This window comes from Alligator sinensis, unplaced genomic scaffold (genome assembly GCF_000455745.1).
Source record: "Alligator sinensis unplaced genomic scaffold, ASM45574v1 scaffold254_1, whole genome shotgun sequence".
Taxonomy (NCBI): domain Eukaryota; kingdom Metazoa; phylum Chordata; order Crocodylia; family Alligatoridae; genus Alligator; species Alligator sinensis.
This window is the reverse complement of record NW_005841953.1, coordinates 2,252,363-2,267,343: the sequence shown is the minus strand read 5'-3', so window position 1 is coordinate 2,267,343 and position 14,981 is coordinate 2,252,363. Positions and strand designations below refer to the sequence as shown.

General features: G+C 42.9%; 1 protein-coding gene across 1 annotated transcript in view; it reads left to right on the top strand.

Moving 5' to 3' along the window:
* The first annotated feature begins 712 nt into the window (after positions 1-712).
* Positions 713-14,981, top strand: part of SUGCT (succinyl-CoA:glutarate-CoA transferase) — a 542,264-nt gene continuing 527,995 nt past the window's right edge. The window contains exons 1-5 of the mRNA XM_025200042.1: positions 713-746; positions 1,245-1,296; positions 1,392-1,465; positions 11,725-11,810; positions 12,288-12,338. Of these exons, the coding sequence (XP_025055827.1) occupies positions 713-746; positions 1,245-1,296; positions 1,392-1,465; positions 11,725-11,810; positions 12,288-12,338 (297 nt within the window). The remainder of the gene's footprint in view (positions 747-1,244; positions 1,297-1,391; positions 1,466-11,724; positions 11,811-12,287; positions 12,339-14,981) is intronic.

The following is a 14,981-nucleotide window of genomic DNA, read 5'->3' as shown; positions in this document are numbered from 1 at the left end:
CTAAGAAGCACATATTTCAACAAGCACATTTTTAACATAGTCTGGTCTGCATATTTTGCACTTCCCTGGCAGCAGTAGTGACAGTAGCAACAAAAAATAACAACAACATTGAAACCCAAGGAGAGATTTGTATTCATTAAGCAAAATGTTTTAAGAATCAAGAATGGAATGCTGCATTTTTTTTCACTGTGCCATGTTTTCAATGAAAATATTTTTAGTAGTAACCTTGAATTCCCAATGCTTTCTAATGTTCTGTATGCATACTTTGTGACAGAGAGAGGGAGCATTTCAATCTTCTACATAAGTTCTCTATGTTTTGTGTCTCTCTTCCTTGCTTGAGCAAATACAGAGATGTTTTTCCTGGCATTGCCATGCAACCTTTGTAGTGTTTACAGAATGCTGATTGCATGTCATATAATGTAAGTAAAGAAAAATGCATTGCTGTAGTAGTATCAGAACAACTCGTACATAATTATTTAAGCTTCTCTACATCCCTCTGAGGGAGGGAAGCAGGGTGATCTTCATTTTATGGGTAGAAAAACTGAGTCACAGAGAGGTGAAGTGCCCAAGGACACCTGGGAAATCATTCCTCCCAATGGCATTTAGTGCCTTTGGTATTTTCAGGGATGGCAGAAGTGCTATGGGGAGAAGGGGAAACTTAAAAGGGAAGATAATGTGCTGATAGATAGGACCCTGTGTTTACCCTTTATACATGCTAAAGGACGGAACAAACATTTCCCTGGTTGGTACATCTTGTCTGCTTTTTAAAGTGCCCTTTACAACATGGAAAAAAAAAATTGCCACACTTCTGTTTGCATAGGTCAAATCTTTCAGCATGTGGGGACTCTGCTTGTGTCGATATGTTGTTAGTTTTAATATATCCATGTTCTTGATATTGATTGTTGTGGTTTTTATTAGATCTTTCTTTGGTTTGCTCATTCTAAGTTTCAAACTTGCATTTGTGAACAGCAAATTTAAAAAATAACTAAAGCATTTACACTACCACTAAAAGGAGTCTAAACTTGGTTTTGTAATACTAAACACATTAGTAGTGCTTTTGTGCTTTGAGATGTTTAATAATAAATGTTAACTAATTAATTCTCATGTCAAGAGGAGATGGTTTTATTTATCCTTAATTAACACATGAGAGCAGAGAATAATAAAGGAGATATTTCAAACTTTAGCAGAAGGATGCAAGTCTTCCGAAAAACAAAACACTGAATCTGTTTTATTTTCCTTTTAAGGTGGTAATATCCTGAAGCCACTGGATGGTGTGAAAATTCTTGATCTGACAAGGTTTGTGATATCTGCTTGTAATGCAACATAGCCTTTCTAGATTTAAATGATTTGGTAAAATAACTAAGAAAATCTATTCTTGTTTAATGCTGCAGGGTGCTTGCAGGACCCTTTGCAACAATGAATTTAGGAGACCTAGGAGCAGAAGTTATTAAAGTGGAAAAACCAGGTAAGCCTTCTTTATATCGTAAGAATGTCTTTCAATATTAGTTATAATCTGTTCTTAGTTTTCTGTTCTCCCCCTTTGTGCTGTTGTGAAGAGTGCCCTGCAAGATGTGGAAACTCTGTTTGAATTATAGTTGGGACTTTTAAGGAGAAAAATGCAGATTATCCCCTTTAAAGGAGGAAACCACAGGAGAAACCTTTCAGCCTGCAAGGAGCTGCTTGGGGCTGGGAGGAGTGGGGGAAGTGCAATTGCAGGCAGGGAGCACCACGTGCATGTTCACGCGTTAACATGTGGTATAGCCAAGCAGGGTAGTGGAAGCAGCCCTGGCAGCTGGTAAGTCTATGGGGGGAAGGGGTTAGAGGGCAAGGGCATGGGAATTGTCTGGGGTGCTGCATGGGCCATGTGTGTGGAGGGAGGGAGGTGTCCAGGTGTTGGGGCTGTGGTGGGGCGGGGGAGCTGAGACAGTGTTCGGTGCCTTTGTGTGGGCCCCGCTACCAGCACCATGGAGCTGGGCTCATTGGTGGCACCAAATGCCATTTTAGCCCCCTGTCCCTCTTTTGCCCCTCTAGCAGAGGAAGGGAGCAGAGGGGGGTCCTTCGGGGGTGGCGGGTCACTGTGTGGCCTGGGCGGAGGTGCCAGGGGTCAGTGCCCATGGTGTCAGGGACTGGGTGGCCAGAAGACGCTGCCCAGGGTAGGGCTGTGGCCAGCCACCTTGCTCTAGGAGAGGATGGGGGGATGCCACCTCCTCTTCCTTCCAGCCCATGATGGAGCCTGGAGCTTCTCGCCCTCCTCTTGTCTGGAGCATGGTCAGGCTGAGTGTGGTGTTGGTCTTCCCCTCCGTGCCACAGCCCCAACCGCAGCCTGCAACATGGTGCCCCAGCTGCTGCCTGTGATTCTACATATGGTTCACTGCATGTACCTCACCCTGCAGACCACTATCCTGAGTCCATGCAGGGTTGGGCAGCTGAGGGCTGGAGGGGCAGGGCTGGAGGGGCAAGAGGCTGCAGGTCCAGGGTGAGAGGCACCAGCAGGGCTGAGTGTGTTGTGGGGTGGGGTCAGCAGGGCCAGGGGGGTTGTGGGGTGGGAGTGAGGGGCACTAGCATGGCCTGGGGGGTGGGGGACTTGGTTGGAAGTGAGGGGCATGACCAGGAGGACTGTGGGTTGGGAGTGAGGGACACTGGTGGGGATTGGGGCTGCAGATCGGGAGTAAGGGGCATCAGCAGGGTTGGGCCTGTGGGTTGGGAGTGTGGGGCACCAGTGAGGACAGGGGCCTGTGGGTTGGGAATGAGGGGCACCACTGGGAACAGGGGCTTTTGGTTGGGAGTGAGGGGCACCAGTGTGGGGAGGAGCAGGGCACTGGCATATTAGGACTGCTCAGTGCCACAGAACAGTGGGGCAACAGCCACAGCTGGATCCATGTCCTGGTGAGTGAAGGGGTCAAGGAGAGCTTTGATTTTTTTCTGTGATAAAGCCCCCCCCAATCAAATGCCAAAATATTAGAATTTATTTTATTGTATTGATTGAGGCACTGGTAGGCTTCCAAATTTCTTTAATATACATCTATAAATATATCAATAAAACATTTGTTAAACTGATACATATGTATATAGTGGCATTCATTTTAAATGCAGAAAAACATGGATTTTAGTTGTTTTTTTTTTTAAATCGGAGAATTTGGGTGTGGGTGGGTGGTTTGTTCATTGTTTGGTTTTTTTTTGTTTTTTTTTTTTAAACTAGGTGAATTTATGATTTCTTAAACAGGGATCCTGGTTTTCTCTGTTTATCAAGGACCTGGGGGTGTATAGTCTAACGGCCAGGCAAGGAATATTGTGATGCGACTTTTTGGATGGTGAGGAAAGGGTATAATGTCACGACTTAAATGCTGTTGGTGGCAGTGAAAGATAGTAGGGGCAAACAAGTATAATGTGTACTTTGCACTATCATTCACAATTGCTTTTTTGGGAGTGTCACAGGATGGCGTCCTAAGGGTTGCCATGCTCTCCCCTAGCGCCCCCTTAACGTGTCAAGTCGACCTAAAAGCACCCTCAATTTTCACCTGCCACGTCTTTGATGTAAAGTATATATTAGGGAGGCTGCCTTTGTCTTCCTGGCCGCGGCTTCCTGCTTTACACTGGCCCTGTTCGATAATGGGCTTTCTGTACACCCCAGCCTTATGGGCTATGCGTGGCTCCAGCCACCCCTTTACCACTCCCCTAGCCTCACTGATGTAACGGACGTTGTTTGGTCTCACCCAATGTCTCACTGGCACCTGGGCTTTCCACAGCCTTGTCTCGCTCTGTGCCTCACTGGGCGCTCGGGGTTGGCACACCCCCAATGCTGCGCCCTCTCTGGCGCTCGGGGTTGGCACACCCCCAATGCTATGCCCTTCCCTGGGGCTTCTCAGTTGCTGCCCCCTTCTCTGGGGCTAGGGTCTCCACACTACCGTGGGTCCCCTGTGAGGCCTCCTGCATCCCCTTATAGCCTCACCCAAGCCACTGGTCAAACAGCAAACAAAACATCAGCCCCTGGGCTATAACATAAATTCATGCTGCTCAGCTAAAAACATCATTCAAGCCACCCCAAGGGTGCTCCATCTCTCACCAGTATCAAGCCACTCATGCATTCAGGCCTCTTCCCTTTCCTCGCTCAGGCAGAGCTCCTTCCCCCTTGGCTGCCAGCAGGGAATTGCCTGCCTGGCCTCAGCCCTGGGGTTTAAATGGGGGCCAGGCCCTGCCCCCTCCGGACAGCTGACCGCTAGCAGGTGTGGGTCACTGGCTCCCTCCGATTGCCATGGTAACCCACAGCTGGGCTCCTTCCTCACTGCTCCAAAAGTAGCAGGCACCTTAGTGCCCTGCTACACGCAGTTTATGAGAATATATTGATTTAAGAGTGAGAAGAGTTAGGACTAACCTGTCACAACCCAAAGTTGTGATTTTCTTGTTTGTGTGCGCTTCGGCATCGCTAGATTGTGTTCCCGCTAAATTGCAGCTCTTTTGCACAGTGGAGTGTTCTGTTGCAATTAAGAACCCGCGTGCAGGAGTTTTTCCCGCCAGTTTTGTAGCCTTCTTTGCATCGTGAATTTCTTTTGCATTATGGTGATGCACGGTACAAAGAAGTTCCCACCATTTGTATTAAGATTTCCGCCACATTATTGGCCAATCTTAATATAGGCACACGTGGCAGCTAGCTATTGGCTTGCTAGCCGTACAAAAGGCTTGGGTAGTTTCCGCCCAAGTCGGAGAGAGAGAAAGCACGTGGAGTTCGGGAAAGGAGCGTGAGGATCTCTAAGCGCTGCTGATCCCGAACCCTCGGAGCCTTAACAACTCCGAGGCACATAACCTCTAGCCTCTCCCCGTCACCGACCGCAATCCTAGACGTATCCCTATCCTATGGACCCAATTGTCGAACCCACGGAGTCTTAACAGCTCCGGGGGACCTGGGAACCGAGTGAAACCCACGGAGATTCAGCTGCTCCGTGAGAGAGAATTGTTAAACCCGCAGAGCTTAAACCACTCCGGGGTCAAGGAACCGAGTCTATCAGAGTCCTCCACTGAGAACTCAAGCGGAGCTGTGCCTGGAAAGCTGACCAGCCTACACCACGACCACCTTGGGTGTAAGTAAATAATCTTTTCAATCAACCATTACGCCTCCGTGACTGATTCTAGCTCGAGCGTACCATACCGTGCCGCGGTTTTCTCCGGCCCCGCGTGCCCGGGCTGCTGGCCACAGCCTGTGTGCACAAAGACGGGCCCAGCTCGCCCCCTAGATCGGGAGCCAGCCCGCACATAACCTAACCCTACTCTACTAACAGAAATAGTTTGAAATGAAGAAATGGTTCATGTACCTCGAATTGGTAACTATGCTGATGGCATCGCTGATTACTGGTGACACAATACACTTTATGTGGTGACTTTGCCAGATCTTGCCAGGTGGTGGCCCTACAATTAGCACTGTATATTACCCCGTGAAATATCTCTGATTCTATGGGCATCTTTACACATGCTTTACAGCATCTCATGTATTCAGTGTCCTGCACTTCAGAATGGTGGCAGGGGTGCTGTAATTAAAGCTCGTTGAACAAACTTTAGTTAAAGCCCCCCCCCGCCATTTTGAAACGTGGGGGTTCTGAATACATGGGACCCCGAGTCTGCTGGAGCAGCTAACTAGATTGCTCCAGTGACTCGATTAGTCGAGTTGGCTGCACCACCACTAATTTGAGCACGTGGGAGCAGGTGTCGGACACGTGTATAAGTGCCCTATAGCTTCATCACTTGTTTCTCAGGGAGGTCTTGGAAGTGCTGCAGAAGCACTCCCATTCTGTTTGACCTCTGGAAGGAAAATACACCATCTGCTTTTACAGCTGGATTTTGTGAATCTTTGGCGTCTGGCATATTAATCAGACATCTGTTACTTATCGAAACACCAAGCTTGTAACTGGTCACTCCGGGCTCTTTTCTCCCATTAGTACTCAGTGGATTTCCACATCTAACTCCCACTAATGTAACAGAAACCTGTGTGCTTGTGCAAAATTTTAATATTGGGTTCCTGACACTATTAATCTTAATAGTCTTAATTTTGTCTGATCCTTTATTGCAGCAATTATGAATTGTAGGACTGGTGCTTCTCACTACAGGGGTGCAATGAAAGGCTTCTTAACAGTGCCTGGATCCCAAAAAGTGATATAGCCAGACCCCACAATATATGTAATAAATTAAGTCTTCCTACTTATCGATATTTGATGTAGTGGAATCCTAGAAGGTCCATGCACTGATGCACTTTCCCCCCTTCAATTCTACAGTAATTACCACGTGCAGTGTAGTCCTAGGGAGTGGTGATTGTCAGAGCTTTTGTAATGAGCTTTCAACATCTATATGTCATAACACTTTCATTTGGCAGCATATGAAATTGGATTTGTACAAAGGAGAGAAAAAAATGCCATATTCATTTTAATCCAAAATGAAGATTTCCCTCGTTCAACTTTGGGGGCGGGGAGGGATGGGGGAATTCCTTGTCTTGGATTCAAGTACAAGGTAGGGTATGTGGTGGTGGTGGCAGCTACTACTGTTGTTCCTACAGTTCCGACTCCAGCCTGAGCCCGAGTTGGTGTCAGAGTCAGAGCTGCAGAAGCCACCTGCACCCTGCAGCTTCTGCCCCCTCCCCTCTACTGCATACTATTGAATGTGGCTCCAGCTCCATCCTGATCTGGGGCTAGAGCTGTTGCTGTTGCCGATGCTGTGTGGCCTGGCAGGGGACAGGGGTTTCATGTGCTCCATGTCCTGCACCTGACAGTAAGCCATGGGAGGGGGCAGAGCCTGTGGGAGGCAGGTTGGGGGAGCAGAGACTGCAGTGGGGCAGAAACTGTTGGGACCAGGTAGTAGGGGGACAGAGGCTGCTAAGGGCATCATCAGCAGAGACACAGGCACTGAAGCGGGGGGACAAATGATGGGGGCAAGAGGGCTGCCTGCCCTCCCCTCCTTTTTCCCTCACACCTCCCTGCTGCTGTTTTCAAATTTAAGGCTAACCTCTGATAATTAGATTCTATTCATGGGAAATGATAACAAATTTATACATTTTCCATATAGAATCTAATTATTGGGGCATCATCTTACATTCAAGTAATCTTGAATTTGGATGGATAGGGTAACAAGGATTGATTTGGATGGATGAAAAAAATGAATGTTTTTTGTCTGTAAGTCATTATTGGTGTATTTATTTGGATGTAGTCAAGGTGTCAGAAGAAGGCAACAAAATGGACACTGGTATTTTCAACATTCAAATCCATGTATCCGTGTGAGAATTTGCTGTCACTTTTTTTTTCTACCTCTGTCAAGTCCTCCATACTACCCACCCTAGTACATTTAATTTTAGATAATATGCTTAGTTCTATCCCTTTGCAAGGTTCTCAGCTCTCAAACATAGTTGTTGCTATAGTTTTTAAAATCTTGATGCTTCCTGGCTGTCCCTTCCAAAGGAAGAGAGAGTGCCCAGGAGCTGTCCTTGGGGTTTTTTAATTAGCTGATGGGTGCCCACATAGGAACCAATATAGATGCATAGAAACTGGTACAGTTAAAAGTTAGGGGTAAGTCTTCCATACCTAGATTAGGAAAAGCAACATTTAGTCCTGTCTGTACTAATTCTAAAGGCTATCCTGTGTTTATAAATGTCTCTATTGAAAATACACAAAAATGGTCCTTTAGGGGGAAGAACCCCCCTAAAATCTGGACCAGATTTAAGTTGAAAGTATCCCTTTAAACTTTTGTGAACAACATTTTGGTAAGGCAAACAAGAAATAGAAATTTGTGTCCCACCAAGGAGATGATGTTGATTTCTATTGCATTAGCCCAATGCTATGAATTTTAAAGTGTATTTTGTACTGTGACAAAATAAACACGCACATAACATGCACACTAGGACACATCTCATGCAAATAAGGAGGAAAGCAGGTGTTTTCCCATGGTGGTATTCTGTTTCAGTAGTTTAATTCTCTCTGAGCTAATGCCTTCCTATGTGAACTTAAGCAGGAGGAGTACGTGTTGCTGCTCAAAGGCGAATACAGAGATAATTATTTTCTTCCTGAGTTTGGTCATTAAAGTGGCAGTAAGTTAGAGATATGAAGTAGAATTAAGTCAGTAGGTGGATTGGTATCATATGAAACAAGCAATTGGTGTTTAATGTAAAAATATAGTAATGCACTGACATTTTTTTAGTAATTTTGCAATACTTTTTGATGGTGTTGCACTGACCTTAAATATTGTTTGTAAGTCCTTTGATTCATGGAATAAAAGGGGGTTTTGTTAACTTGTCCATCTCTTCTGAGATTAATTCTAATGCTATCAGGGTGCTCAATGCTGTCATCCAGCCCACAGGCCTCCCCGTGGGTCCAAAAATTTGATGGCTGAGCAGTGGTAGTGTTAATTGCCACTCTCCAGTTGCCAAATTTCCAGACTCCTGGGGAGCCTTGCAGGTAGATTAGCATGGTCCTGTGTGCTAGATTGGTTAGTGTGGGTCCGAATCTGGCCCACTGACTGGCCCTGTACTACTCATGTGGGACCAAAAGGTTGATATCCATGGCTCTAATTACTGAATAGTTTCAAATAACTCTTCTCTCTTTTTCCCTTCTTTTATTTAATCACCCTATAAGAGAAATACTTCCTTCTCTTAAATGGGGAATTGTCCTTCACAAGATATGCAAGATTTAATCCTAGACAAATGAAAGACTTTTTACACATCAAATTGTTACAGCTTTCAAATCCAGTATCTGGTATCCCTGTGTATATAGAAATGGGATTTATGTTACTGAAAAATGTCACGTGTCCATCTCTGCACAGAGGACATGCTTCTTATTCTAGAAGTATCAGAGGTAAACTGATTGCAGGTGTAAATGTTTAGGTACAGAAAACTCTTTTAGATCATATTTACGAGTTTTGTTATGGCTGCCTTTGATCCTAATACAGTTGGACTTATGGCAAATATAAGCATGGCTAGAATTTATCTTATGCTTTTGGGAACAGCAAGATTCTTGGGTATGCTTTGGTTTAACATAACATTTCTTTTTTTCACTTTGCACACATTTTTTAGATATGAGGACATTTTCTTCTTTGTTTTGTTTTAGGGAAGTATTTACATTTCTTAATTATTCCATATTGAATTTGTTTAGTTTAGTTTTCTTAAAATGTTACAGGTAGAGTAATAGACTCCAGGGCCTGCTGTTTTGGATGTATTCTCATTTTTAGCCTTCAGTATTGTACCTCACTGCGCACTTGAGGCATAAAGCTATGTTATAGCAGCTGCACCATTGTCATGTGTTTTTCTTACATAAGCTTCCATGCTTTTCCTTAAAAAACAAAACAAACAAAAAAGCCTTTATTTTATTTTAAGAGAACCGCTAAAGCCAAACCGCTCTCTCTGTGTCCTCTACCTAAGCATGAAATGTATCTCCAGTGAATACCTAGGAAAATTATTCTGTCACTTCAGCCACCCAGTCATCCTGCAACCATCCTTCTGTAGGGTTTCAAATCCTTTCACTTAGGATAGTTTTGGTCCTTTCTCCACCCAATGCAGACAGGCAGGTAAATCTGAAAAATGTTTTATTCCAAGTATCTTGCCTATGGAGAGACAACAGTGTCTTGAAGTTAAAATATGGGCCCAATATTTCTGAGACCTGTGTTCTGTTACCAAATTTGTGTTGTGACATAGAGCTAGTCTAGTATGATCTTTGAGTTTCCAGTGTTTGTAAAATGGGAGGGAAATCAGTGCATTTGGTAGCAATATTTCTGTTCTACAGTAGCATTATTAGGCTTGACCTGTTAGAAATGCACTTTAACTCCTTATGTGGGAGAAGGGTATTGTTGGCAGAACTTGACATAGGACTGTGTAGAATAAGTATTGTTTTTTTTCCAAAGCTCCACCCCAAAACATGCAGGTGTTGGGGATTGCCATTTATGATATGCTTGCACAGTGTGTAGCACCATTGATCCCAAACTTGTTATGGGCTTTAGGCACTACTACAATAGAAATATAAATAGTAATAATATGTAATCACACACCTTCTTCCGAGTTACTCCAGGATTGCCTCCTCTCACCATGGGTTTTGAATTCCTATATAGATAACACATGGTTGAAGTCTAGACACAATAGGCATGTCCCTATGATGTTAGTTCTTAGAGTTATGTGATTACATCTTAATCTAAATTTTCACTTACAAATATTTCTCCAGTAAAAGGAGGAACAGCAGCAACAGGGCAGAAGTTACCAGGTCCCTTATGCTCTGTCAGAGTAGACCAGGTCTCCATTGCTGTGGGCAGAGTTTGGACGTTTATGGCATTTTGGAAGTAAGCAATTCAGGATTGTATTAGCCAGCTTTGAATAGACTTAGGCTGTATAGGCATATTCAGATGATCTGGGAGAATTTTCCCAGGTTTGTTCTGGTAGGAGAACTTACCTGGGAACCCCTGAAGAGACATTTGAAGACTGAGCCCTTGAAGACCAGAGAATTTGTACTGCTGATGTACACATATCTTGGCATACTCTGCAGGTTCCCTCAGTCTGCCCAGAGACAGATGGCAGTGGTGCACAGGGTAACCCTGATTGACTGACCCAGACTTCTCAGAGTTAGCCTGTGTCTCCCTGCAGCACAGTATGAGATTTTGAAGGAGTGTATTCTGCTCCCTGCTTGGCTGGAGCAGCAAAGTCCAGCGAGTAATATGCTATCTCACTGGGGAGGGGGAAAAGGGAATGGATGGGAGAAAAGCACTCTGGGATGCTAGAGGACTGTGTGCCTTCTCTTAAAAGAAAACATGTATAGACATTTAGTTGCCCAGGAATACCTCTTTTTGACAGTGATTTAACCTTGGCTGTTCCTGGGTTATTTTTCTCTTGAACCAAGGCAGTGGACAATTTTATTTGGGAGAAAAGTCAGGAACATCTGTACGCTTTACAGGAGAAACTGAATGTCTGCATCTGTCCTTAGGCTTAGTGGGCCCACAGGCCTCCTTTTCCCTTTGACTTTTTCAGGAAAAAGATGGTTATCTTCTTTGTGCATTAACACTAATGAAATCAAAATGAAATGTCACTCATATCATGTTTTCCCTTTTCTCTTTACATGTTATGACCAATGGTGCAATACTTAATATGTGGGCATCTAAATCATTTGAATGAATGCCTTTTAGAGATTAATGGTGAAATGCTGACCTAAAACAAGTATAACATCAGTCCTACGTAGTGTGCAGTTTGAAGATTTTCTTCATAACATGAAAGGTTAAACACCCCCTTTGTTATTGATTTCTAAAAATGTAAAGTTTTGGAGGACAGGATGCCAACCTAAAAGGATGTGCCTGATTACCGACTCAGTATAATCCAGTCCAATTCAAGTCCTGAATATTTATTTTCAAGCACGTTAACAGCTAATGTTTATGTAGAAGTCGTCCACATTTTTTTTAATGTTCATATCAACACTTGTTCTGTACTTTTTGTGCTTTGACTGCAATAAAAATATTTTTAAATGGTCAGAACAATGGTAAAAATATGTCCGTTTGCTTAATCATGTTTGGGAGTTTGGTTTTACACTTATAAAATATTTTAAAAATGTACAATATTGAACTGTTTATCATGGTGATTAAAGGATGTGTTTTGACTGTCCTAGCTTATACTTAAGACAGTGAATGGTGAACTGGGAGAAGAACACTGTTCATTTTATGCATGTTTGCCAGTATCTTCAGTGCAGTGTAACAAGGCACTATATAAGAATATAACATTATTTCCAGGAGCTGGTGATGATACAAGAGCCTGGGGGCCACCTTTTGTTGGAACAGAAAGCGTTTATTATCTCAGTGTAAATCGGAATAAAAAGGTAAGTGAAAGCTTGCCTGTTGTGTGTTGTGGTTTAATTTTTTTTGTGATGAGTAACTTTTAAAGCCAAATGTAATAATTTGTGTACTAAGGTCTTAAATTATTTTTCTAGTAGTGTTAGAGACTGGAGTCTGCTGAATAGCAGCATTATTTTTGAAAAATCAGAAAAATGTAACAGGTAGACATCAACAACTAACAATTTAAGCTAGATTTCTAAATATTTAGTTTATTTTGAATATTATTTAAATAGTTTAGTTTAAATGACCCAAATGTAGTTAATATTTGTGTAAACATGACAAGATTAAAATTAGCATTGAATTACAGTAAGGAACTGAATAGTTCTTTGAAATAATCAAAATTAATATTTTGAATGGGAGATTTCAAAATTATTTACATTTTCAATAAGTTATCAGGTTGAGTGACAGAAGGACTTCATATAAATGAGAATATTGCTGTTTTTGGTTTTTTTTGTCCTCAGAGCATAGCTGTCAATATGAAGGATTCAAAGGGGGCAAAGATTATCAGAGAGGTAAGTGCAAGTATAATGCAAGCCGTGCATTTTTTATTGTTTTAAGTTTGCCTAATAAAGAGACTATTTTCTTTATTTCAAATATTAATTTAATGTCTGATGTCATTGTTCATTAAATGTGTTAAACCACAGTGCTTTATTCATTTGCTTTCACAGTTTTGAATGTTTGTCTTCAGAACCCAATGAACAGTGCAACTCTGAGCAGAGTTAGACACCAAGAGCTCCACTTTAAAATGAAGTAAAACAGAAATACCAAATTTGGTGTGTTGCAAGGGAAGAATTCCACTTCTGTTTATTGTGGTTAGAGTGAAGTAGTCTATGAAAAAAGTTTCATGTTTGATTTTCCTAGCATTAGGAACAGTGAGCTGTGATTGATTTATCTATACTTTCCTTGTTGTATTTCTATAGCGTATATTTTCTATGCAACTTTGTTTTCTGGTCCTTCTCCCAGAGAAGTAAATGGGAATTTATTAGGAGGAGGACTGGGCACCAATATTTGCAATTTATCACTGCTCTTTGCAGCCTATGAGTTGCTAAGCCTCCTCAACTTGTGTTGACTTGCCAGATCAGACTTCATGTTTCTGTTGTGTTTTGCTTCCTTCTCCTGCACCTCTATACTTCCAGGTTAGAATTTGAAGTGCGGATAAGTACAAAAAGGTACCTTACATCTTCTCTTTGTACCACATTTACTTAATAGAGTTCTGCACACACAATATTTACCCATTACTCCTGTTAGTCCTGCAAGACTCGCACAGCAAAAGAGAGACCGAGTTGGATACTATTGCCACTTATGGAATCACTTTCAGTCATTTATACCTGAACAACTCGGCTGAAAGCAGTGAGTTTCTACATGTGCGTGGAATCTGATCTGCATAATGTTTTGCTGGCTTTGATGTGCCACCAGTTCCAGTTTGAGCTTGCTCTTTTACTTGTGCAAAAGTGAACTGTTTAATGTGGAAAGCTTTAGATGTGGATCCATCATGCTGTTTTCCAAGTCATTTTTCAGAACAGAAACACAGTTTGTTACTTAGCCTTATTTTGAAGGATTGAGAAAATTAACATATACATTGGATTATTTTTCCCAGAACAATAGTGACATATTTGAGGGTAAATGATTGTGTGTAATGTAAAGTGTATGTGTGGTTCCTGTTGCGTGCGTGTATGTGTGTGTTACTCTTGCTATTAAGAGTTGTTTGATTTAAAAAAAAAAATTTTTTTTTTTTTTTTTTTTTAGACACACATTTCTTGGGAAAAACATGAACTACTGTATTCAACAGAATGTCCACTGCTCCGCTGCATGTAGGTTGGGTCTTCTTGATTAAGAGATGGAGGCAGCTGGAGTTGTGAGTCAGGATGAGTTGTAGGGGAGACACTGACTATCAGCTCCCTATCAGATGTGTCTGCTTTAATAATGGGTAGCTAGAGAGCTCTCCTTTTCCCCTCTTGATGTTTATTGGAAGGCCAAAAATGAAATCTTTTTATGACTGCTTCTCTGTTTTTAGCGCTCATTGTTTTCCTTTCTGTTACATTTTTACTTTTATCTTTTTTCCTGTGGACTGTTCTTTTACTGCCTGAAGAGTGTGTGTGGCTGGAGCATGTGTAACTCCAACTAGTGGCAGTATGGGGGTTCCATTTGTGTTTGGGGTCTAAGTTCTATTTTGCTTACAAGAGCCAGACACTGGCTAATCTTATATGAACTGCAAGTTGAAGTAGCAGCTTCTCCTCCTGCATCCTATGCCTTCTCCATCCCTTTCCTTCCTATCCCAGGAGATCAACAACTAAGACATCAGCTGAAGCAATAGGGCGGCATGGCACTGAGTCAGAATCTGTTGTGCAGGATGAAGATGATAGTAGCTTAGAGCCCCCCCATACCAGAGTCAACTACCAAGAAATGCACAGATTCCAGGAAGCAAGGCAATCTCTTGAAGCAGGGAGTATCAGTGCAGTAACAGGGAACCTTGTGAATCTTATAACAAGAGAAGGGCTTTTGGAGATCCCCTCCTTGCCAGTATTACTTGCTTCACCCAGCATGTCACCCTAAATCCCCCTGGGGCTATACTGGAAGACCACAGCAGTGGAGTTTGTTTTCCCCAAGGTTTGCCAAGGCTATTTTGTCGCTAGCTAAAAGGTTAAATGGAAAAGCACAGGCTCAGGGGTGGTTTGGAAAAGTGCAGGCTCAGCGGTGACCTGGTAGCTGCCTATAAGTATGTAAGGGGTGTGCATCAGGATCTGGGGGAACTCTTGTTTACCAGAGCGCCCCAAGGGATGACAAGTTCCAACGGTCACAAACTCCTCCAAGACCGTTTTAGGCTGGACGTAAGGAAAATCTTCTTTACTGTCTGAGCCCCCAAGACCTGGAATAGACTCCCCCCCAGAGGTGGTGCAAGCACCTATTCTGGACTCTTTTAAGAAACATCTGGATGTTTATCTTGCTGGGATTCTTTGACCCTAGCTGACTTCCTGCCCCTGGGGCAGGGGGCTGGACTCAGTGATCTTCCAAGGTCCCTTCCAGCCCTAATGTCTATGAAATCTATGAAATAACATTCCATCTTTTTATCTTATATAGGTACAGGTTATTGACCCTGTTGAAGTAGACCTTTCAGAACTTCCTGGACCTTAAATGCCAGAGGCTGAAAGGGAAAG